This window comes from Podarcis tiliguerta (assembly GCF_965153285.1).
Source record: "Podarcis tiliguerta genome assembly, chromosome: 3".
Classification (NCBI taxonomy): domain Eukaryota; kingdom Metazoa; phylum Chordata; class Lepidosauria; order Squamata; family Lacertidae; genus Podarcis; species Podarcis tiliguerta.
In genome coordinates, this window is record NC_139536.1 from 1,807,136 (window position 1) to 1,831,382 (window position 24,247).

Sequence of the window (24,247 nt, forward strand, 5' to 3'; positions counted from 1 at the left end):
TTAGAGAATGTGATCGGATGGGAGTGAGTGGTGGTCATAGTTGTCAATTTACAGATTTGAAAATAAGGGACCAGCAGCCTCGAAAACAAGGGATCAGCAACCAAAATAAGGGATTTTCAGAGCACAGGTATGTTCAACTTCTGAGCCCCTCCGAGCCAAAAGCAGAAAGCCAGCCAGCAGCCAAACGAAGCCTCAAGCGGTGGTTCCCACAGCACAGCAACCCGGCAAAGGGGGTGCAGCAAGGAAAAACACTGTCACCTCTCCGCTGGGAAGCGCTGAGCAAAGGCGAGTCCCCAAGCAAGGCGGCCGATTTGATCGGCACAAGGCATGCAAGCTCCACCCCCCAGTCGTTCTTAGACTCCTTATTGGGTGAGCAACGCAGCCAAGCAACACAGTTGGAGCCCCCCTCCTCCCTGGCCGGCAGGGAGGAAGGGAGAGGAGCTGCTTCCTTTGAAACCCGGGAAATTTAAGGGACGTCATCAATAAGGGACAGCAGCGGGACACAACGGGACTGTCCCGTCAAATACGGGACGGTTGACAGCTATGGTGGTGGTCCATAAATGTCTGATTTATGGGGACAGCTGACTGCCGTCCCCATGGCAACAGCAACATGGAAGGACACTGACAAACTGGAACGTGTACAGAGGAGGGCAACCAAAATGGTCAAAGGCCTGGAAACGATGCCTTATGAATAACGGCTAAGGGAGCTGGGCATGTTTAGCCTGGAGAAGAGGAGGTTAAGGGGTGATATGATAGCCATGTTCAAATATATAAAAGGATGTCATATAGAGGAGGGAGAAAGGTTGTTTTCTGCTGCTCCAGAGAAGCGGACACGGAGCAATGGATCCAAACTACAAGAAAGAAGATTCCACCTAAACATGAGGAAGAACTTCCTGACAGTAAGAGCTGTTCGACAGTGGAATTTGCTGCCAAGGAGTGTGGTGGAGTCTCCTTCTTTGGAGGTCTTTAAGCAGAGGCTTGACAACCATATGTCAGGAGTGCTCTGATGGTGTTTCCTGCTTGGCAGGGGGTTGGACTCGATGGCCCTTGTGGTCTCTTCCAACTCTAGGATTCTGTGATTCTATGATTCTATGATGTTTTCTTGCTTTCCTTGACACCTTGCGGAAGATGTGCGCGCTACCTCGCGCCACCTGACTTTTCGCTCACTCTTAAATAGAGACCCTTCAAGTCCCTCCAAACAATATCTACAGGTCTCAAAAGTATTGTGGGTGCTTTAGTTGAGATTCCTGCATTTGCAGCAGGTTGGACTAGATGATCCCGTGGGTTCCTCCACAGTTTAATGATTCTATTTTAACTCCCCTGAAAAATGTACGGGAGCATTGATCTCACAAAAGCCCCTAAATTAGTTTCTCATTTGTCTTGGGGGTGGGGAATGAGGTAGTTTCCACCAATTAATCACCTTAGCTGATTAGTCAGCTGCCTTAATTGGTTAATTCATTGCCTGCGTGTAATTAAGCTTGCAGGCTGTGAAAACTTCAGTGTAGGCTCCCTTCTGAGATATTCAAGGAAGTGTGAATTGATGTACTGGCCAATAAACCAAAGCTATCACTCAGAGTTGGAAAGAAAGCACTGTCTAGTATTTCCTTTTTCATTCTTTAACACCGAAAAAAAACCAACAGGACATAGCAGCTTTAAAAATATTAAGAGCAAAGGTAAGCCATCTTGGTCCAAATTTAAAACAATTCCAAAGTCCACAGCAGGGTAATGCGGTTATTGTCATTTTGGTTGTTCCTAATGCAAGCCATGACTCAATTCTGGAGTTTTAAACATTGCATTTTATCTCAGCTTTGCAACCATTGGGATTTTTTTTACACTAGATATTCATGATTCTCGAATGAAGAAAGATTGCAGCATTTGAGACTTTAGAGAAAAAGCGAGTAAGAAGGCGACATGATAGAAGTTCATAAAATTAGGCATGGCATTGAGGGAGTGGATAGATAAAAAATTCTCCCAGAACACTTGAAACTTATAGACACTCAATGAAGCTGAATGTTGAAAGATTCAGGACAGATACAGTTGTACCTTGGCTCCTGAACGCTGCAAACCCGGAAGTTTCTGTTCCAGTTTGTGAACGTTCTTTGGAACCTGAACGTCCAACGGGGCTTCTGATTGGCTGCAGGAGCTTCCTACAGCCATTCAGAAGCCACGCTTTGCTTTCCAAATGTTTTGGAAGTCGAACGGGCTTCCAGAATGGATTCCGTTTGACTTCCAAGGTATGACTATAAAAGGAAGAACTTATTCACAGCATGCAGAATTAAATGATGGAACTCACTGCCACTGGAGTCAGGGATGACCACCAACCTAGATGGTAATAATACTAATAATACTAATACTAATACTAATACTAATGATACTAAGAATATTTATACCACTCCCACCTGGCTGGGTTTCCCCAGCCACCCTGGGGAGCTCCCAACAGAATATTAAAAACACAATAAACCAACAAACATTAAAAACTTCCCTATACCTTCAGAAGTCTTCTAAAAGTTTATTTCCTTGACATCTGATGGGAGGGCGTTCCACAGAGTGGGCGCCACCACCGAGAAGGCCCTCTGTCTGGTTCCCTGTAGTTATGCTACTCATAGTGAGGGAACCACCAGAAAGCCTTCGGAGCTGGACCTTAGTGTCCAGGCAGAACGATGGGGGTGGAGATGACTACTAGTCAGGATGCCTAAGCTCTGGATCCACAGCTGAAGGCAGCAATGCTTTGAAATCCCACCCACTCTGAAGACTTTGGCAGGTATCCCATCAAGTCCGCTGGCTTGGTTGTTTTTCATTTGGTTTATAGCTATACACAACTCTCATTGTTAAAACTGGCCTAGGACCCTCGTACCTCTCCTGGTATGCCCCATGGAGGACCTTATGGTATTCAAACAAAAACACCTTGGAGGTCCCGGGCCACAGAGAGGTTAGGCTGGCCTCAACCAGAGCCAGGGCTTTTTCGGCTGTGGCCCCAATCTGGTGGAACGCTCTGTCCCAAGAGACTAGGGCCCTGCAGTACTTGACATCTTTCCACAGGGCCTGCAAGACAGAGCTGTTCCACCAGGCCTTTGGCCAGGGCACAGCCTGACTCCCTTCTTTGGTGATCCTCACAGAACTCTAGCCCAATGGTTGCCATGAATTTGATTTTGAATTGATTTTAGAATGAATTAATTTTAGAATTCTGTGTTACTTTTATTGTTGTTAGCCGCTCTGAGCCCGGCTTTGGCTGGGGAGGGCGGGATATAAATAAAATTTTATTATTATTTTATTATTATTATAATTATTATTATTATTATTATTATGGAAGACTGTTAAGTTGTGGGTGAACATTTCAGACGACACATCGATTCTTCAAACAGCTCTTGTTTATTCACAGGCCAGAACAGAACTGAACTAAAGGATTCAGTCAGCCTGCTTATATAGAGTACAACATCACTGTAACAACTTTCTAAAACTATCCAATCACTGAACTTTACTTTCGATCCTTCATTTGCATAACTATCTACAGTATCCCCCTGCTGGCCCAGGGTGAGAACTTCAGTACATAACAAAGACAATCTTACTGGGCTATGAGTGATTGCTGAAAAGGAGGAGGAGGAAGAAGAGGAAGAAGAGGAAGAAGAGGAGGAAGAAGAAGAATAAGAGGAAGAAGAAAGAAGAAGAAGAAGAAGAAGAAGAAGAAGAAGAAGAAGAAGAAGAAGAAGAAGAAGAAGAGGAGGAGGAGGAGGAGGAGGAGGAAGAGGAGGAGGAGGAGGAGGAGGAGGAGGAGGAGGAGGAGGAAGCTGCTTCTAAATACCTGTAGCTAGAAATCACTGAAGGGGAGGGTGCTCTTATGGTCGAATCCTGCTTTTGGGTTTCCTATTGAGGGATGTTCTCTTGTTACCTTCTTATGTTCTTGCTGGGTGCTCATGTAAAGACATAAACAGTATTTTCTGCTCCTTCAGTATCTCTGCACCTACTGTACAATTCCTAATAAAAAGTCCAATATATGGTTCATGGTGTTGCATTCTCTCTCCTGCAGGTGCTGACATTTCTTACCAAGGGGGAGATCCTACGGTAAGCGCATCTCTATTTTGGCTCCTAGCTGCTCTCCGGTCCTGCTATTTATGTACAGGCATCTTGAAGTCACTCCATACATTTAAACAGTGATGACTTTCCCCAAAGAATCCCGAGAATTGTAGTTTGTTAAGGGTACTGAGAGTTGTTAAAAAGGTAAAGGACCCCTGACCATTAGGTCCAGTTGTAGCCGACTCTGGGGTTGTGGCACTCATCTCGCTTTATTGGCTGAGGGAGCCGGCGTACAGCATCCGGGTCATGTGGCCAGCAGGACTAAGCCGCTTCTGGCAAACCAGAGCAGCGCACGGAAACACCGTTTACCTTCCCGCTGGAGCGGTACCTATTTATCTACTTGCACTTTGACGTGCTTTCGAACTGCTAGGTTGGCAGGAGCAGGGACCGAGCAATGGGAGCTCACCCCGTCGCGGGGATTTGAACCGCCGACCTTCTAATCGGCAAGTACTAGGCTCTGTGGTTTAACCCACAGCACCACCTGCGACCCTTATCCCTCTTGCAGAGCTTTTTTAAAAATACTAATTTTTATTTGGTTTTACAAATTAATGTTTACATTCCAAATCACAAATAAAAACAGACACACAAGATTCTCTTGAATCTTTTGACTTCCCTCCACCACTCCATGGGTTCAGTACTTGTCCTTTTTTATATGCCACTCCAATTATTTGATTGTCCATTATATCCAAAGTCCTTGTTACATTACAAGGGTTATTGAATCCTCCTAAAAAGTGGGCTTCCCAGAGGCATCCGGTTGGGCCACTGTGAGAACAGGATGCTATATTAGATGGGCGACTGGCCGGATCCTACAGGCTCTTCTTAAGCTATTATGGTACAGTGTTACCTTGGTTCCCAAACTTAATCCGTTCCGGAAGTCCGTTAAAAACCAAAGCGTTCCAAAACCAAGGCGTGCTTTCCCATAGAAAGTAAGGCACAATGGATTAATCCTTTCCATTTAAAAACAACCCCTCAAACAGCAATGCAACATGAATTTTACAATCTAACGAGACCATTGATCCATAAAATGAAAGCAATAAACAGTGTACTGCCGTCACACCGTCAATCAATCAATCAGTAGCAGAACTGGGTTCCACACAGTCACAAAAACAAAACAAAAAGAGCTGCAAAAACAAAAACGCAAAATAAATATCAAATAACAATCAAAGCAGAAGTGTAGCACTCAAATTGGAAGTGCAACACTAAAAATGGAGCACATTCAGCTTCTGAACAAAGCTCACAAACCGGAACACTTACTTCTGGGTTTGCAGTGTTTTGGTTCCAAGTTGTTTGAGAACCAAGGTACCACTGAAAATTTCTTAAAGAGCCTTGATGGTGCAAGCCCAGCCCAGCCAACAGCCTGCCCTTTTCCTTCGCTTTCAGAATCTATGATGCTTTCTGCAGTGACTGCCCTCAAGGAAAGGATTATAGACAGGCGAAACTCACCTCAGATCAGGTCTCCACCTGGCCCCAGCTGAAGGTAAGCCTGCCAGCGAGATGAGAGTGTGACCTGCCCAGTGTGGAGTAGCGGTTAAGAGTGATAGACTTGTAATCTGGTGAACCGGGTTCAATTCCCTGCTCCTCCACATGCAGCTGCTGGGTCACCTTGGGCCAGTCACACTTCTCTGAAGTCTCTCAGCCCCACTCACTTCACAGAGTGTTTGTTGTGGGGGAGGAAGGGAAAGGAGATTGTTAGCCGCTTGGAGACTCCTTCGGGTAGTGATAAAGCGGGATATCAAATCAAATGTCAAGGAAATAAACAATTACCTGACATTTGAAGACATCTGAAGGCAGCCCTGTTCAGGGAAGTTTTTAATGTGTGACATTTCAATGTATTTTTAATCTTTGTTGGAAGCCACCCAGAGTGGCTGGGGAAACCCAGCCAGATGGGCGGGGTACAAATAATAAATTATTATAATATTATTATTATTATTGAATCCCAGACATTATGCAATTTGCATTGGTTACAAAGCCTTCTTTTCACTTGCTGCCTCCCAACCCAAGCGCTCATGTGCAAACCCCAACTTCCTTCAAAAACCCAACACTTTTAATTAACTTGAAGCTCCCAGCCATCCTGGGGTGACTGCACAAATAAGAAGGAGCCTGTGCCTTCTTCTTAACGAACTCTCACTTCATTACTTTCTCCTCGGTGCACAGAGAAGCCCCGGAAGGCAATTTGGGATGGGGCAGATCTGCTATGCAAACCTTTCCATTCATTTGCCCATCCTCTGAATTGGGACCTGGCATTTGCCTGCCCTGCTACAAACTGACCTCCTCGTGGATTCTCTGTATGTTGCAGTGCACTCCTTGAATGTTTAAGCATATGAAAATAAGCTCTGAAAGGTGTACTTTTCAGAGGAAAATATACCTAGAAACGTGTCAGAAAAATAAAATTTTTTAAAAAGCTCTCAGAATGCAGATTTAAATGCAGATTTTTCAAAACTGATCATTGCAGGTAATAATAGTAATAATAATAATAATAATAATAATAATAATAATAATAATATTTATACCCCGTCCATCTGGCTGGGTTTCCCCACCACTCTGGGAGGCTCCCAACAGAATATTAAAAGCACAATAAAATATCAAACATAAAAAACTTCCCCAAACAGGGCTGCATTCAGATATCTTCTAAAAGTCAGGTAGTTGTTTACAGTGGTACCTCGAGTTACATACGCTTCAGGTTACATATGCTTCAGGTTGCAGACTCCGCTAACCCAGAAATAGTACCTCGGGGTGAGAACTTTGCTTCCACTGTATTTCCTTGACATCTGGTGGGAGGGCGTTCCAGAGGGCGGGCGCCACTACCGAGAAGGCCCTCTGCCTGGTTCCCTGTAACTTGGCTTCTCGCAGGGAGGGAACCACCAAAAGGCCCTCGGAGCTGGACCTCAGTGTCTGGGTAGAACGATGGGGGTGGAGATGCTCCTTCAGGTATACTGGACCGAGGCCATTTAGAGCTTTAAAGGTCAGCACCAACACTTTGAATTGTGCTCAGAAATGTCCTGGGAGCCAGTGTAGGTCTTTCAGGACCGGTGTTATATGGTCTTGGCGGCTGCTCCCAGTCACCTGTCTAGCTGCCGCATTCTGGATTAGTTGTAGTTTCCGGGTCACCTTCCAAGGTAGCCCCACATAGAGCGCATTGCAGTAGTCCTAGCAGGCGATAACCAGAGCATGCACCACTCTGGCGAGACAGTCGGTGACAGTGATGGGAAGAAGATACCAAGTGGCAGCAGCTCTGCCACTCAAACACCACGACTGGTTTACCTCAGTGGCGTTTGATTGGCAGAGCTGCTGCCACTTGGCCTCTTCCTTCTGCCGCCATTGTCTTGGCTTTGCAGCTTCACAGTGTGGGCCGGATTTAGGACCCAGGTGGGCCTGATTCGGCCCGGGGACCGTAGTTTGCTGACCCCTGGAATAGAATCATAAAACTGTAGAGTTGGAAGGGACCCGAAAGGTCTTTATTATTATATTTATTGAATTCATTTACCGCCCTATACCCAGAGGTACAATAAAAATCACAATATATAACATCAAAAATGAAAATAATCCAAGGGTATAAGATGTTGATTGGTCAAACAAAGGCCCGGTTAAAAAGGAACGTTTTTGCCTGGCGCCTAAAGGTGTATAATGAAGGTGCCAGGCGAACTTCCCTGGGGAGAATATTCTGGGGAGCCACTGCAGAGAAGGCCCTGCTCTCGTGTTGCCACCCTCCAGACCTCTCGAGGAGGAGGCACACGAAGGAGGGCCTCAGAAGATAATAATAATAATAATAATAATAATAATAATAATAATAATAATAATAATAAATTTTATTTATATCCCGCCCTCCCCAGCCGAAGCCGGGCTCAGGGCGGCTAACAACACTAAAATAGTGCAACATTATAAAAACATTATAAAAAATTAATTAAAATCAAATTCAAAATTGATGGGAACCATAAACTAAAGTTTTGTAAAGATTGCCAAAGGAGGGAGTCAGGCTGTGCCCTGGCCAAAGGCCTGGTGGAACAGCTCTGTCTTGCAGGCCCTGCGGAAAGATGTCAGGTCCTGCAGGGCCCTTGTCTCTTGTGACAGAGCGTTCCACCAGGTTGGAGCCACAGCCGAAAAAGCCCTGGCTCTGGTTGAGGCCAGCCTAACCTCTCTGTGGCCTGGGACCTTCAAGATGTTTTTATTTGAAGACCGTAAGTTCCTCTGTGGGGCATACCAGGAGAGGCGGTCCCGTAGGTACGAGGGTCCTAGGCCGTATAGGGCTTTGAAGGTTAAAACCAGCACCTTAAACCTGATCCTGTACTCCACCGGGAGCCAGTGCAGTTGGTATAGCACCGGGTGAATGTGATCCCATGGCGAGGACCCCATAAGGAGACTCGCCGTGGCATTCTGCACCCGCTGGAGTTTCTGGGTCAGTCTCAAGGGCAGCCCCACATAGAGTGAGTTACAATAATCCAGTCTGGAGGTGACCGTCGCGTGGATCACAGTGGCTAGGTCAGGGCGAGAGAGGTAAGGAGCCAACTGCTTAGCTTGGCGGAGATGGAAAAATGCCGCCTTTGTTATAGCTGCAATCTGCGCCTCCATGGAGAGGGAGGTGTCGAAGATTACACCCAAACTCTTAACTCTTAAGATGATCTCAGGGTCTGGGTAGATTCATATGGAAAGAGGTGGTCCTTGAGGTATTGGGGTTCTGAGCCATTTAAGGCTTTATAGGTCAAAACCATCACTTTGATTGGACCTGGAAACTAATCGGTAGCCAGTGCAGTTGGACCAGGATCTGTGTCATATGCTCAAACTGTCTTGCTCCGCTGAGCAATCTAGCTGCTGAATTTTGCACCAGCTGAAGTTTCTAGTCCACCCCTTGCAATGCAGTAGGTGGTTGTTCTCTCCCAGTCCCATGGGGTTCTAGCCCAAAAAGGACATCCTAGGCAAGGGATTTGGTTCAACATGACAAGCCAGGCAAGGAAAGCAAAGTCTCCAGAAACTTTTCTGCAGCATCAGGAAATGCAGGTGAAACTCTGCTAGGATGCAACACTCTCCCCCCCCCCCAAAAAATAATAATGTTGTTGTTGTTTAGTTGTTTAGTCGTGTCTGACTCTTCGTGGCCCCCTGGACCAGAGCATGCCAGGCACACCTGTCTTCCACTGCCTCCCGCAGTTTGGTAGCTTCGAGAACACTGTCCCACCATCTCGTCCTCTGTCATCCCCTTCTCCTTGTGCCCTCCGTCTTTCCCAACATCAGGGTCTTTTCCAGGGAGTCTTCTCTTCTCATGAGGTGGCCATCAGCCTTCTTTATGGTCCAGCTCTCACTTCCATACATCACTACTGGAAAAACCATGGCTTTAACTATACGGACCTTTGTTGGCAAAATACAGTGGTGCCTCGCAAGATGAAATTAATTCATTCCGCGAGTTTTTTTTCGTTCTACGAGTTTTTTCGTCTTGCGAAGCACCACTGCATTTAAACACTGACAACGGCGGGGAGGGGCTGGGAGAAGCAGGACAGCTGCCGCAGCCGGTACCTCAGACTCACCCACGCGTTGTGGCCACCGTGCGACGCGGCTGCTGGAGGGCGGCGGGGCTCAGGAGCGCGACTCGGCGGAACCGCCACCAGGGAGAGAGAGGTGCTGGCGGCAACGGCTCTCTGAGGGGAGCGCGCGAGGGGGGTGGGCAGCGGCACAAGGCACTAACCGTCAGCCGGAAGGTGGGAGGGAGCAGGAGGAGCGGGGAACCGAGCGTGCGTGCGTGCAGTGACCGTCGCCATGACAGGAGAGGCAGGGCCATTTCGTCTAGCAAAGCAAGCCCTTAGGAAAATCCGTCTTGCGAAGCACCTCAGAAAATGAAAAACTCTTTCGTCTTGCGAGTTTTTCGTCTTCCGAGGCATTCGTCTTGCGGGGTACCACTGTAATATCTTTGCATTTAAGGCAAGACTCCCCCTTGCAAGACAATAGCTGAGACGGGCACAAAGGCAGCCAGTGCTAATTGTGCCTCCTGGTCCACAACTCAGGCCTGTTTCACCAGAGCCCATGCAAGTCATGTTTAAAGATTCAGGCACTGCGGGGTTTAATTAAAACCCGGGAAATAAATATATTTAGCCACACTGTCAATTTGGATTACAGCGAGCATGTTTACATTTTTTTGCACATTTAATTAACGCTATTTGCATAGGAGGACGCAGGAGGAGGCGACTGGCATTTGTTGAAGTGGACTCCTCGCAATTGGGAAATGCGATCCCGCTCCTCTGGAAATATCACAGGGCTGTGGTGATATTTAGGATAGCTGGTGCAAAGGGACAATTTAAAGCTGCCCCCCCATGCACACACAAACACACACACACACACACAGCACTCCAGAAACACCATTGCTATGTCTTGATGGCACTTAAGAACCAAGAATGTTAGAACAAAAGAGGATTAGACAGATTCACAGAGGCAGCGATGCTTCTGAACCACAATTGCTGGAAAGGTGAGAGTTGCTCTTGTGTTTGAGTCCTGCTTGCCAGTTTCCCATTGAGGCATCTGGCTGACCACTGTGAGAACAGGACGCTGGACTAGCTGGGCCACAGAATTTTAGAATAGGAAGAGACCCCAAGGGTCATCTAGTCCCACCCTCTGCACTGCAGGAATCTCAGCTAAAGCAGCCATGAGAGATGGCCCTCCAAGCTCTGCTGAAATCGGGGGTAGGCAACCTAAGGCCCGGGGGCCGGATCCAGCCCAATCACCTTCTTAATCCGGCCCTTGGACGGTCCAGGAATCAGCGTATTTTTACATGAGTAGAATGTGTCCTTTTATTTAAAATGCATCTCTGGGTTATTTGTGGGGCCTGCCTGCTGTTTTTACATGAGTAGAATGGTGCTGGAGGAGACTCTTGAGAGTCCCATGGACTGCAAGAAGATAAAACTTCTCTATTCTGAACGAAATCAGCCCTGAGTGCTCACTGGAAGGACAGATCCTGAAGCTGGGACTCCAATACTTTGGCCACCTCATGAGAAGAGAAGACTCCCTGGAAAAGACCCTGATGTTGGGAAAGATGGAGGGCACAAGGAGAAGGGGATGACAGAGGACGAGATGGTGGGACAGTGTTCTCGAAGCTACCAGGATGAGTTTGACCAAACTGCGGGAGGCAGCGGAAGACAGGAGTGCCTGGCGTTCTCTGGTCCAGGGGGTCACGAAGAGTCGGACATGACTAAACAACTAAACAACAAAGAATGTGTCCTTTTATTTAAAATGCATCTCTGGGTTATTTGTGGGGCATAGGAATTTGTTCATTTTTTTCCTTCAAAATATAGTCTGGCCCACCACATGGTCTGAGGGACAGTGGACCGGGCCCCTGCTGAAAAAGTTTGCTGACCCCTGCTTTAGGCCAGGGGTAGGCAAACTAAGGCCAGGGGGCCAGATCCGGCCCTATCGCCTTCTCAATCCGACCCGTGGACGGTCCGGGAATCAGTGTGTTTTTACATGAGTAGAATGTGTCCTTTTATTTAAAATGCATCTCTGGGTTATTTGTGGGGCATAGGAATTCGCTCATTTTTTTCATCAAAATATAGTCCGGCCCCCCACAAGGTCTGAGGGACAGTGGACCGGCTCCCTGCTGAAAAAGTTTGCTGACCCCTGGCTTAAATACTTCCAAGGAAGGAGAGTCCACCAAAAAAAGTCCAGAGGGAGTTCTTTCCACTGTTGAACAGCTCTTGCCATCAGAAAGTTCTTCCTGGTGTTATTCGGGATCACTTTTATTGTAACTTAGGGACGCGGGTGGCGCTGTGGGTTAAACCACAGAGCCTAGGACTTGCCGATCAGAAGGTTGGCGGTTCGAATCCCCACGACGGGGTGAGTTCCCGTTGCTCGGTCCCAGCTCCTGCCAACCTAGCAGTTCGAAAGCACGTCAAAGTGCAAGTAGATAAATAGGTACCGCTCTGGCGGGAAGGTAAATGGTGTTTCCGTGCACTGCTCTGGTTCGCCAGAAGTGGCTTAGTCATGCTGGCCACATGACCTGGAAGCTGCACGCCGGCTCCCTCGGCCAATAAAGCGAGATGAGCGCCGCAACTCCAGAGTCGGCCACAACTGGACCTAATGGTCAGGGGTCCCTTTACCTTTACCTTTATTGTAACTTGAAGCCATTGTTTTGGATCCTACTCTTCAGAGCAGGAGAAAACAAGCTTGTCCCCTCTTCCATGGGGCAGATATTTGAAGATGGCTCTCATTATCTTCTCTCAGTCTCCTCTTTCCCAGGCTAAACATCCCCAGCTCCTTCAACTGTTCCTCATCAGGCTTGGTTTCTAGACCCGGGTCACCCTAGCTGCCCTCTTCTGCACACCTTGCCAATACCCTTCTTAAATTGTGGTGGACACAGGACTCCAGGTGGGGTCTGACCAAGGCAGAATAGAGCGGTAGTTTTATGTCACTTTGTGTGACTGCCGTACTGTTGATGCAGCCTAGAGATATTTGATGCTGCCTCTGATAGCACAGAAGTGTGGGTCCATCTGAGGTCGTCATGGGGGTGTGAGACATTCGCTAAGCATCTGTAGCACCCGAAAACATTGCTGGCAGAAATAGCACCTTAATTTGGAGGCAGGGCAGAGGGGAGAGAGAGGGCTGCAATTGTTCTGCTTTTGCAGAGAGAGAAGAATGTCACCTTGTATTTGCAAAGCAACCGAGTTTGCTTTTGTTGCACAGTTCAGAAGCCTTTAAGCTCGCTGCTTTCCAACCCAATGCTCGCTGCTGAATTTCTAAATAAGGATCACTGGGATGTTTTTGGCCACCGCTAAGAGACGTGGCTGTCAGGGAGAGAAATGATGGCATGCAGGGATGCTGAACATGGCTGGGATGATTAATTCTCTCTCCTCGAGGGCTGCCTTGCAAAGAGCTCCGTGAGAGACCCGGCAAGCGATGTTCGACATGGTGCCATTTGGCAACCGACAGCCTTGTCAGGATCCCTGCGCTGCACTATCAGGAGAGTGCCGCTGCGTTTGCTCAGATGCGCAGATAATCCCAGGGAGCTCTTGAGGAGCTGGCAAATTTAACTGTGCCTCTTACCACTGCCTTTGCCTTGCGGCTTCTGGAGGTTTCTGGCAGCACAGAGGGAGAGAGAAGTACATGAGAGCCTGATGGATGAGGTCCATGGCAGATCTCTAGCCCAGCATCCTGTTACATAAGAACTTGAGAAGAGCTTGCAGGATCAGGCCCATGGACACCCTCAGTGACTGTTTTCGAGCTCCATAGTTGGAGCCAGTGTGGTGTAGTGGTTAAGAGCGGTAGTCTCGTAATCTGGTGAACAGGGTTCGCTTCCCGGCTCCTCCACATGCAGCTGCTGGGTGACCTTGGGCCAGTCACACTTCTCTGAAGTCTCTCAGCCCCACTCACCTCACAGAGTGTTTGTTGTGGGGGAGGAAGGGAAAGGAGAATGTTGTCTGCATTGAGACTCCTTAGGGTAGTGATAATATGGGATATCAAATCCAGACTCCTCCTCCTCCTCCTCCTCTTCTTCTTCTTCTTCAATTCTATGATTCTACAATATGACATCTCTGCAATGACCTCACATGGATCCACATTCCTGTGCAGTGGGAAAAGGCATTGGATCACTGACAGCTGAATAAACTAAATTGTATACTATTTACTTGTTGTTGTTTAGTCATTTAGTCGTGTCCGACTCTTTGTGACCCCCTGGACCAGAGCACGCCAGGCACTCCTGTCTTCCACTGCCTCCCGCAGTTTGGTCAAACTCATGCTGGTAGCTTCGAGAACACTGTCCCACCATCTCGTCCTCTGTCATCCCCTTCTCCTTGTGCCCTCCATCTTTCCCAACATCAGGGTCTTTTTCCAGGGAGCCTTCTCTTCTCATGAGGTGGCCAAAGCCTTGGAGCCTCAGCTTCAGGATCTGTCCTTCCAGTGAGCACTCAGGGCTGATTTCCTTCAGAATGGAGAGGTTTGATCTTCTTGCAGTCCATGGGACTCTCAAGAGTCTCCTCTGGCACCAAACATATGCCTGTGCAAATCTGTGAAAACTGTGCAAACATATATCCCAGATGGGCGGGATATAAATAATAAATCATCATCATCATCATCATTATTATTCCAACTAAACATCAGGAAGAACATTCTGAGGGCAAGGGCTGTTTGACAGCAGAACAGACGTCCTCAGACTGTCCGTCACAGGTAAAGGTAAAGGGACCCCTGACCATTTGGTCCAGTTGTGGCCAACTCTGGGGTTGCAGTGCTGATCTCGCTTTCTTAGCCGAGGGAGCCGGTGTACAGCTTCCAGGTCATGTGGCCAGCATGACTAAGCCGCTTCTGGTGAACCAGAGCAGCGCACGGAAACGCCGTTTACCTTCCCGCCGAAGCGGTACCTATTTATCTACTTGCACTTTGACATGCTTTCGAACTGCTAGGTTGGCAGGAGCTGGGACCGAGCAATGGGAGCTCACCCCGTCACGGGGATTCGAACCGCCGACCTTCTGATCGGCAAGTCCTAGGCTCCATCATAGGAGGTTGTTAAACAGAGGTTGACCGACTATCCATGGGAGATTCTTTAGCTGAGATTCCTGCAGTGCAGGAGGTTAGACTAGATGAACATTTTGGGTCCCTTCCAACTCAACTCTGCCATTCTATGATTCTATTTATTAAAAAAAACCCAAGAAGCCCACAGCCAGTCATCTATTTGTGTTTGTTGACATGGCTCGCGAGTGTCAAAAGGCGACACTGAAAATAGCCGGCTTCTGCGACGCAGCCTAATTAGGGAGGGAGGTTCGGTACAAAAGCAAGGAACACGCTTTGCAATGTTTTCGGAGAGGGAAACAGCCGCATCTTAATGAGCCTGCTTTTTTCGCTGCTGAATCCTGGCACGGTAATGGGCCAAACAGCGACTGCTCTGAAAATTAGAGGGTGCGTTTTCCACAGGGCAGGTATAAATTTAAATCCTCAATCTGCGCATGGAGTGTCAGCCGGCTGAAGCCTTTGGAGGAGGAAGAAAGAGCAGGAGTCATCTAAATAACTGCCTGGCTTTTATTAATGTTGTTGTTGTTGTTTAGTTGTTTAGTCGTGTCCGCCTCTTCGTGACCCCCTGGACCAGAGCACACCAGGCCCTCCTGTCTTCCACTGCCTCCCGCAGTTTGGTCAAACTCATGCTGGTAGCTTCGAGAACACTGTCCCACCATCTCGTCCTCCGTTATCCCCTTCTCCTTGCGCCCTCCATCTTTCCCAACATCAGGGTCTTTTCTGGTTCCAGCCAGATGGGCGGGGTATAAATTATTATTATTATTATTATTATTATTATTATTATTATTATTATTATTATTATTTTCTGAGCATCTCATCACCCACATCCCTTTAGACTGCTATGGTCTAACAATTTTGCATTTATTGAATTATCGTTATCTCCCCTGAACTCTCTCTCCCCCAAGTGTGGTTTTCCAAAACGTCGCTTAAAACCTGTTCCTTTTAAAAAGATAAAGTAGGAACAGGCCATTCCTCACCTCTGAATTATTTTATTCAGCAGCTCCCTGGAGGGCCCCTCTTGTCTGTCCCCTCATCCCCACCCCGCAGGACTGAAAATCACAAACTCTCCCTACCTATTTCAAGGTCCCTTCTGTAGCCATTCCAGCCCACCTCCCTGCCTCTGTACTTAAATGAAGAATTTCCCCCGCAGGCAAAAAGCCATTTCCTCGGAATACCAAATGCAGAACTTTGCATTGATCAAATGGGCTTCTGCGACAGCTTTTTGGGATGCAGCCCGTGCTCTGGCAAATAGCTTCTTCTCTTTTTCTCATCAGGAGTTGCATCTGAGCCATCGCCAGTCTCTCTAGTAGGGCGAGGATTTCCATCTCAATTGCAAGTCACTTAGCAACACTGGGCTGGAGATTTAAAAAACTGTTGAAAGTCAGCCGGGTTTTCTTCTTCTTTTTCTTTTCTTTCAAAAAAAGCTCCTTACAGACTCCGGGTTTGGGATGTTGCAGAGATCTGTTAGAAAAAGCAAAACGGTTGTGGAAATGCCCACAATTCTCATGTTTGTTAGAGGGCAGAAATGGATATCAGGCAACCAAATGAAAGCATCACTATCATTCCTTAAGTGCGCAAAAGTTAGGCAAGTTACTGTATTTTTTTCTCTATAAGACTCACTTTTTCTCTCCTAAAAGGTAAGGGGAAATGTGTGCGCGTCTTATGGAGCGAATGCAGGCTGCACAGCTATCCCAGAAGCCAGAACAGCAAGAGGGATTGCTGTTTTCACTGCGTAGCGATCCCTCTTGCTGTTCTGGCTTCTGAGATTCAGAATATATTTTTTCTTGTTTTCCTCCTCCAAAAACTAGGTGCGTCTTGTCGTCTGGTGCGTCTTATAGAGCGAAAAATACGGTATTTATTTTTTCTGTAACATGTTATTTATTCATTTGCTGCATTTACTTTTTCTAATATAAATTTTTATTAATTTTTAGCATATCATTTTCAACAGTAATTAAACATACTTTTACATCTGATACATTTTTTGTGACTTCCATCAATCCTGTCTGAAAAATTTTCCAATCTAATCTCTTAGTATACATTTCTTACTTTCCCTATTACATTTAAATCTCATAACTAGTATCTCTATTCTTTGTCTGCATTATAACGTTTCGTATATTTCTCCTTACAAAACCTCTTGTAGCCCTACTAGCGTAATTTGTTGATTACAATTGCTCTTCAGATAGTTCACATACTTCTTCCAATCTTCTGTAAATCTCTGGTCCCGCAGGTTTCGAATCCTTCCTGTCATTTTATCCAATTCTGCATAGTCCATTAATTTTATCTGCCATTCTTCTTTCGTCGGAATTTCCATTTGCTGACTTTACATCCCACCTGCTTGTTCATAATAATAATAATGTCATTATTTATACCCCAGCCACTCTGGGCGGCTTCCAACACAGTACAAGTTGGCATGCATAAGTTATCCCCACCTTGTTTAAATTCCACAACAACCCTGTGAGGTAGGTTGGAATAAGAGGCAGGGACTGGCTCAAGGTCTTCAGGGCTGAGTGGGAACGGGGACCCTGGTCTCTCCCGGGTCTGAGTCCGACACTAGCCAATGTTGTTGTTGTCGTTTAGTCGTTCAGTCGTGTCCGACTCTTCGTGACCCCCTGGACCAGAGCACGCCAGGCACTTCTGTCTTCCACTGCCTCCCGCAGTTTGGTCAAACTCATGCTGGAAGCTTCGAGAACACTGTCCCACCATCTCATCCTCCGTCGTCCCCTTCTCCTTGTGCCCTCCATCTTTCCCAACATCAGGGTCTTTTCCAGGGAGTCTTCTCTTCTCATGAGGTGGCCAAAGTCTTGGAGCCTCAGCTTCACGATCTGTCCTTCCAGTGAGCACTCAGGGCTGATTTCCTTCAGAATGGAGAGGTTGGATCTTCTTGCAGTCTATGTGACTCTCAAGAGTCTCCTCCAGCACCATAATTCAAAAGCATCAATTCTTCGGCGATCAGCCTTCTTTATGGTCCAGCTCTCACTTCCATACACCACTACTGGGAAAACCAGAGCTTGAACTATATGGACCTTTGTTGGCAAGGTGATGTCTCTACTTTTTACACTACACTACTTTTTACACTCTACACTAGCCAATAGGCAGTGGCGTAGCGTGGGTTGTCAGCACCCGGGGCAAGGCAAGTAATTTGCGCCCCCTAACCTGTGGATTTGCGCCCCCTAACCCTAACCCCCAGATGTTGCGCCCAGTGCGGCCGGCCCCCCCTGCACCCCCCACGCTACGCCACTGGATGCTCCCACTGGTGCAACCACCCTACCTCAACCTCGCTACTATCACCCTGTCCCAACGCTGTCCAAATATGGAGCAGTGACAGAGGTGGATTAAGGGACGCGCAACTGGTTATCACACTAGTGAGAGGGCACTGCAGGGGGGCTGCAACAATGACTTATAATGAAAGTCGAGAGATGTGGATGGGGGTGCCAATTTTTGTTGTGTTGCGCAGGGCGCCGTTGAAATTTGAAAGTCTGCCTCTAGCAGACTGCGTTGTAAGGAGGTTGGCTGTGTCTCACCACACATGCCTTAAGAATAATGAGTCTTTTTCAGTGTGGACTAAGTAATTATAAACCAGGTCTTACCTTTCGGCAGGACCACTGTACCCAACCTTCTCGGTGCTGCAGGTGAGGGTTTCTGGGGCAGAGGAGGTGCCTTGCCAGGCAACCCTAAGCCCCAGCACCTCTCCTTTCCTCGACCCTTTGCCGCCTGCCGTCTAGAAAAGGACTCCATCCCTCTCGCTTGCTCCCGCCCGCCCCCTTCCCACAGACAGCCGCGTTTCCTTCCCGGCTCCCCGTGGGAACAAACGGCCCCTTCTCCGCCCTCCCGGCGAGGCCAGCGCTTCCTTCTCTTAGCCCCCGCCCCGTCTGCGGGAGGCCTTCCACCCTCCTGGCCACCCTCCCCGCCCCGCGCCCCTTCATAGGCACGGCTCGTTCGGCCGCGCCGCCCCACACGCGTCCCGCCCTGCCCGCCCCGTCAAGGCGCACGCTCTCGCCCGCCGCCGGCTCCATGGACGGCGGCGGCGCTTACCGCTGCCGCGCCAACCGGCACCTGGAGGGCGGCCAGTCGGCGCTGCCGGGCTCGCTGCTCTTCGCGGCCGGCCTGCTGGGCAACGTGTTGGCACTGGGAATCCTGTGGCAGCACCAACTCCGCGCGCGGCTGCAGCGCGCCCGCGGCTGGGGGCGCCCAAGGGCGTCCGCCTTCTACCTCCTTTCCTCTGGACTTGCGCCCCCCCAAATGTTGCGCCCGGTGCGGCTCGCACCCCTGGCACCCCCCACGCTACGCCACTGCCAATAGGTCACACTATCTTGATTGTAAAACTCTGCTTCATGGTAAAGACAAAAAAAACCTTAAAGCAGTTTCCAAAAAAAAAAAAAAAAAAAAGAAGGGGAAAAAAAGGAAGGGGAAGCAATTTTAAAAACATTTAAAATGTTCAAAAACAGTTAAAATCACTGATAAACTAAAAACAGATGAGAACACAAACCAGTACAGTGGTACCTCTGGTTGCGAACGGGCTCCGTTCCGGAGGCTCATTTGCAACATGAAAAGAACGCAATTCGTTGCAATTTGCCGCTTCAGCACATGACGTCATGTTGCGCTTCTGCGCATGTGTGAGCGGCGAAACCCGGAAGTAATTACAATTCTCATCATCCCTGACCACTGGTCCTGCTAGCTAGGGATCATGGGAGTTGTAGTCCCAAAACATCTGGAGGGCCGAGTTTGGCCATGCCTGACCTGGAGGACCCCATCCTTTAGTTGAATCATAGAATCATAGAGTTGGAAGAGACCACAAGGGCCATCGAGTCCAACCCCCTGCCAAGCAGGAAACACCATCAGAGCACTCCTGACATATGGCTGTCAAGCCTCTGCTTAAAGACCTCCAAAGAAGGAGACTCCACCACACTCCTTGGCAGCAAATTCCACTGTCGAACAGCTCTTACTGTCAGGAAGTTCTTCCTAATGTTTAGGTGGAATCTTCTTTCTTGTAGTTTGGATCCATTGCTCCGTGTCCACTTCTCTGGAGCAGCAGAAAACAACCTTTCTCCCTCCTCTAGGTGACATCCTTTTATATATTTGAACATGGCTATCATATCCCCCCTTAACCTCCTCTTCTCCAGGCTAAACATGCCCAGCTCCCTTAGCCGTTCCTCATAAGGCATCGTTTCCAGGCCTTTGACCATTTTGGTTGCCCTCCTCTGGACACGTTCCAGTTTGTCAGTGTCCTTCTTGAACTGTGGTGCCCAGAACTGGACACAGTACTCCAGGTGAGGTCTGACCAGAGCAGAATACAGTGGCACTATTACTTCCCTTGATCTAGATGCGATACTCCTATTGATGCAGCCCTTGCAACAAAGAGATGTAGCTCTTGCAACCTGGTTCCTTCCTTTGGGATGCCGATGAGGACATTTGAGTGGCCAGCTAAGGTCACTGTCTCATGAAGAAACTCGCTTGATCAGTTCAGCAGCCTCCTCTCTAAGGTTCTGACCCTCATTGGGTGGAAGACCCACAGAATTAGAAGGGATCTCAAGGCATCATTCAGACTGACCCCTCCACCAGCCCACAAAATTAGCAATGTATATGATCCCTCGTGTGTCTTCCAGGAGGTTCTTCTGCACTTCAGCCCTTCAGCAGAAGCGGGGAGGGAAATGTGCGTGGTTGCGGCACAACCAGGGAAGGTCTCCTCCATTCCATGCCTCTCCCCTTGGGTGCTTTCTGCAGATCTGTCTGTGCCGAAGCTATTTAAGCTGTCAGGGAACATCCAGTTACTCCCCTGGGTGGTGGTGGGGAAATGTGCTTTTGAGAGAACTGCATGAGGCTATTTTTCAGCATTTTGGGGTTGAGCCACTTAAAAAAAGAAACCGTAAAGGTTATTTTGCTTTGAACTTCTTCCCATTTTGCTTGATTTCCTGCTGAGGTGGGAAAATGTGTTAGCTATGAAGTGAGATGCTCCACTTTCCTGCCCAATGGGGAGAAAATTCCCTCCCTCCCCAGAGTTGTCTAAACTAGCTTTTAAAAGGACGGGGCTCTGTGGTCTGGCATGTAACAGGCATAATAATATCCTCCTGCTTTTCATAGTGCTGGGGGGTAGAGTAGGAAACCTGTATCAAAAGAGAGAAGGGTTTTTTTCATCTAAAGAGAAGAACGAAAGAAGGAGACTGCTGGATTGGGACAATGGTCCATCTTCTCCAGAGTCCTGTTCTCACTGTGGCCAAACCAGATGCTCATTATGGGAAACCAGTGTTGTAAACAAAACCTGCCCTTTTCCCTTATGGGGTATCCAAGAGCCCATATAGAGTCCTTACGTAGGTTCCCTATTGGTAGGAGAAAATGACAGAGGCCAACCAGAGAACATTGAGAAGCAAAGCATCTTGTCAGCCTGAACTTTATTGATCTGTTGCAACAGGGTGCTCCCCTCACATGCAGGAAAGGAGGAGGAGTCAGAACCCAGGTGTGTCCGTCCTTATATAGACATTTTAAATTCCCTGCCCTGGAGCTCAAGACCACCCCCAGAAACATCATACATACATCACAGAAGGGGTGTAACCTAAGACCACCCCCTAGATACATCATACCTACATCACAGAAAAGGCGGTCTACAGCAGAAATCTGAGTGACTTGTTTATCTCACAGGTTACCTGTTTAATGGTCACTTGATTGGATTGCCTGGGGAGCCTGGCTAGTCTTTTGTAATGATAAATACTTAGTTCCTCGGCCGGGTCACAGGCTCACACCCTATTCATATCTTAAATGTGCCCTTAAGACAGGATTTGTAAAGGAAAAGACAATGGGGAGGCTTTTCCATTTTGACCTTGCAGAGAAAACATTTGCTCAGTTTAGGAATCTGAAATATACTCAGAGTCGCAAAGTGATTTCATGCTCTTTATTCAGCTCATAGTGGTGAGGAGGAATGAGTGAATGTCCCCTCAAAGTATCTGCTTTATATACATTATTTACACAATGAGCTGCACATGATTGGCTAATTCTGGAATTCTACTGTAAGCCAATCAGGTTGTGGATTCACTTATATCTGGAGCATGATTGGGTGGTTCCTGCCAACCAATCATACTGCTGCATTGTTCTAGGACCAATCAGACTGCTGCAATTTGGATCCTATTGTTCTAGGTCCAATCAGACTGCTGCAGTTTGGATCCTATTCAACTCAGTACATAACAGAATCAAAATGGCTTCAGGTCAGTCTTCCTGTGCTGATCTATGTACGTGCTTGGTTGGTACACTTATGAACATTACCATATATCTAAGACCTCAAGCAGGATCTGAGCACAAGACTATCTCTCCCCACCTCCTTCTTTCCAGGAACTGGAAGGATCGCTGTCTCTGACCAAGGAGGCAGAGCAGAGCCATCTTGGCCAGGAGCCATCCATGGCCCTCTCCTCCTCCTCCTCCTCCTCCTCCATGAATTTGTCTAAGATAGGTAGCTAGACATCAACAAGGAACAGGCAGCAACCTTATCATAGGATTGTAGAGCTGGAAGAAACCCTGATGGTCCTCTAGTCCAACCCCCTGCGATGCAGGAATCTCAGCTAAAGCATCCATGGCCGATGGCCACCCAACCTCTACTTATAAATGAAATATACTCGGAGTCGAATGTGAATTTAACGCTCTCTATTCGACTCATAGTAGCAATGAATGAAACTTCCCCCAAAACGTCTAGCTAGATATACATTATTTATACAATGGGCCCCGCATGATTGGCTAATTCCAGACTGTTCCTGTAGGCCAATCAGGTTGCGGATTCACCTCCTCCAGAAACCTGATTGGCTGCTCCGGCAGGCCAATCAGGTCGCTGATTCACTTCCAGCTGGGGCTGGATTGGGTGGCTCCTGAGGACCAATCAGACTGCTGCATTCTGGATCCTATTGTTCTAGGATTCAGCTCAGTATATCATCATCATCATCATCATCATCATAAATTATTTATATCCCACCCTCCCCAGCCGAAGCCGGGCTCAGAGTGGCCAACAACAATAAAAGCAACACAGTTCACATAAAATGACAATCAATCAATCAATTGAAATGCATTCTAAAATCAATTCATTCTAAATCAATTCAAAATCAAATCAATGGCAACCAAGGAAGGAGAGTTCACAGCCTTCCAAGGGAGATCATTTCTCTATTGCTTCCCAGAGTGGGCACTATCTAGTCCTTGGCAGGCAGAAACACGGAGTTTGTGACAGGGAAGCTGAGTTCTTTGTCTCCTTTTTTCTGCTCTCAGTACAGTGGTACCTCAGGTTAAGTACTTAATTCATTCCGGAGGTCCATATTTAACCTGAAACTGTTCTTAACCTGATCACCACTTTAGCTAATGGAGCCTCCTGCTACCGCCATGCCACCGGTGCACGATTTCTGTTCTCATCCTGAAGCAAAGCTCTTAACCTGAAGCACTATTTCTGGGTTAGCGGAGTCTGTAACCTGAAGCATATGTAACCCGAGGTACCACTGTATCCTTGTGTTTGGGCTCCATTTCCTCCAGCGCTCGCCACTTTAGCAGCTATTAGAGGGACTGATTAGAAGCAGTGGGAGGATGGATGGAGGCTAACAGATTGAGGTTGAATCCTGACAAGACATAAGTACTGTTTTGTGGGGACAGGAAGCGGGCTGATGTGGGGGACTCCCTGGTCCTGAATGGGGTAACTGTGCCCCTGAAGGACCAGGTGCGCAGCCTGGGAGTCATTCTGGACTCACAGCTGTCCATGGAGGCACAGGTCAATTCTGTGTCCAGGGCAGCTGTTTATCAGCTCCATCTGGTGCACAGGATGAGACCCTCCCTGCCTGTAGATTGTCTTGCCAGAGTGGTGCATGCTCTGGTTATCTCCTGCTTGGACTACTGCAATGCGCTCTACGTGGGGCTACCTTTGAAGGTGACTTGGAAACTGCAATTAATCCAGAATGCGGCAGCTAGACTGGTGAGTGGGAGCGGCCACCGGGACCACATAACACCAGTCTTGAAAGACCTACATTGGCTCCCAATACGTTTCCGAACACAATTCAAAGTGTTGGTGCTGACCTTTAAAGCCCTAAATGGCCTCAGCCCAGTATACCTGAAGGAACATCTCCACGCTGGATGCCAGGGTCCAGATCCGACGGCCTTCTGGCAGTTCCCTCACTGTGAGAAGTGAGGTTTCAGGGAACCAGGCCTTCTTGGTGGTGGCACCCGCCCTGTGGAACACCCTCCCACCAGATGTCAAGGAAATAAGCAACTATCTGACTTTTAGAATACATCTGAAGGCAGCCCTGTTTAGGGAAGTTTTTTAATGTCTGATGTCTTATAGTATTTTTAAAATTTTGTTGGAAGCCATCCAGTGTGGCTGGGGAAACCCAGCCAGATGGGTGGGGTATAAATAAATGATGATGATGATGATGATGTTTGTTTAACACATCTTTCCATCCTTGCACTGTGGTACCTCTGGTTGGGAACGGGATCCGTTCCAGAGCCCCCATTCGCATCATGAAATGAGCGCAACCCACAGCGGCGCATCTGCGCATGCGCGGGTTGTGATTCGCTGCTTCTGCGCATGTGCATGATGTCATTTTGTGCATCTTCGCATGCGCGAGTGGCGAAACCTGGAAGTAACCCTTTCCGGTACTTCCGGGTCGCCACGGGACGCAACCTGAAAAGACGTAACCTGAACCTAACGTAACAAGAGGTATGACTGTACTGAGTCAGATCACCATTACATTCAGTT

The 24,247-nt window shown here is 47.9% G+C and overlaps 1 protein-coding gene and 1 long non-coding RNA gene across 2 annotated transcripts in view; both read left to right on the forward strand.

The window, feature by feature from the left end:
- LOC310674053 overlaps positions 1–24,247 on the forward strand; it is a 220,604-nt gene that overhangs the window by 161,210 nt on the left and 35,147 nt on the right. The gene's annotated exons all lie outside the window — the stretch shown is intronic.
- The window catches only part of CIB4 (calcium and integrin binding family member 4), a 40,043-nt gene that overhangs the window by 1,987 nt on the left and 13,809 nt on the right, over positions 1–24,247 (forward strand). The window contains exons 2-3 of the mRNA XM_083432812.1: positions 4,025–4,059; positions 5,452–5,548. Coding sequence (XP_083288938.1) covers positions 4,025–4,059; positions 5,452–5,548 — 132 coding nt within the window. The remainder of the gene's footprint in view (positions 1–4,024; positions 4,060–5,451; positions 5,549–24,247) is intronic.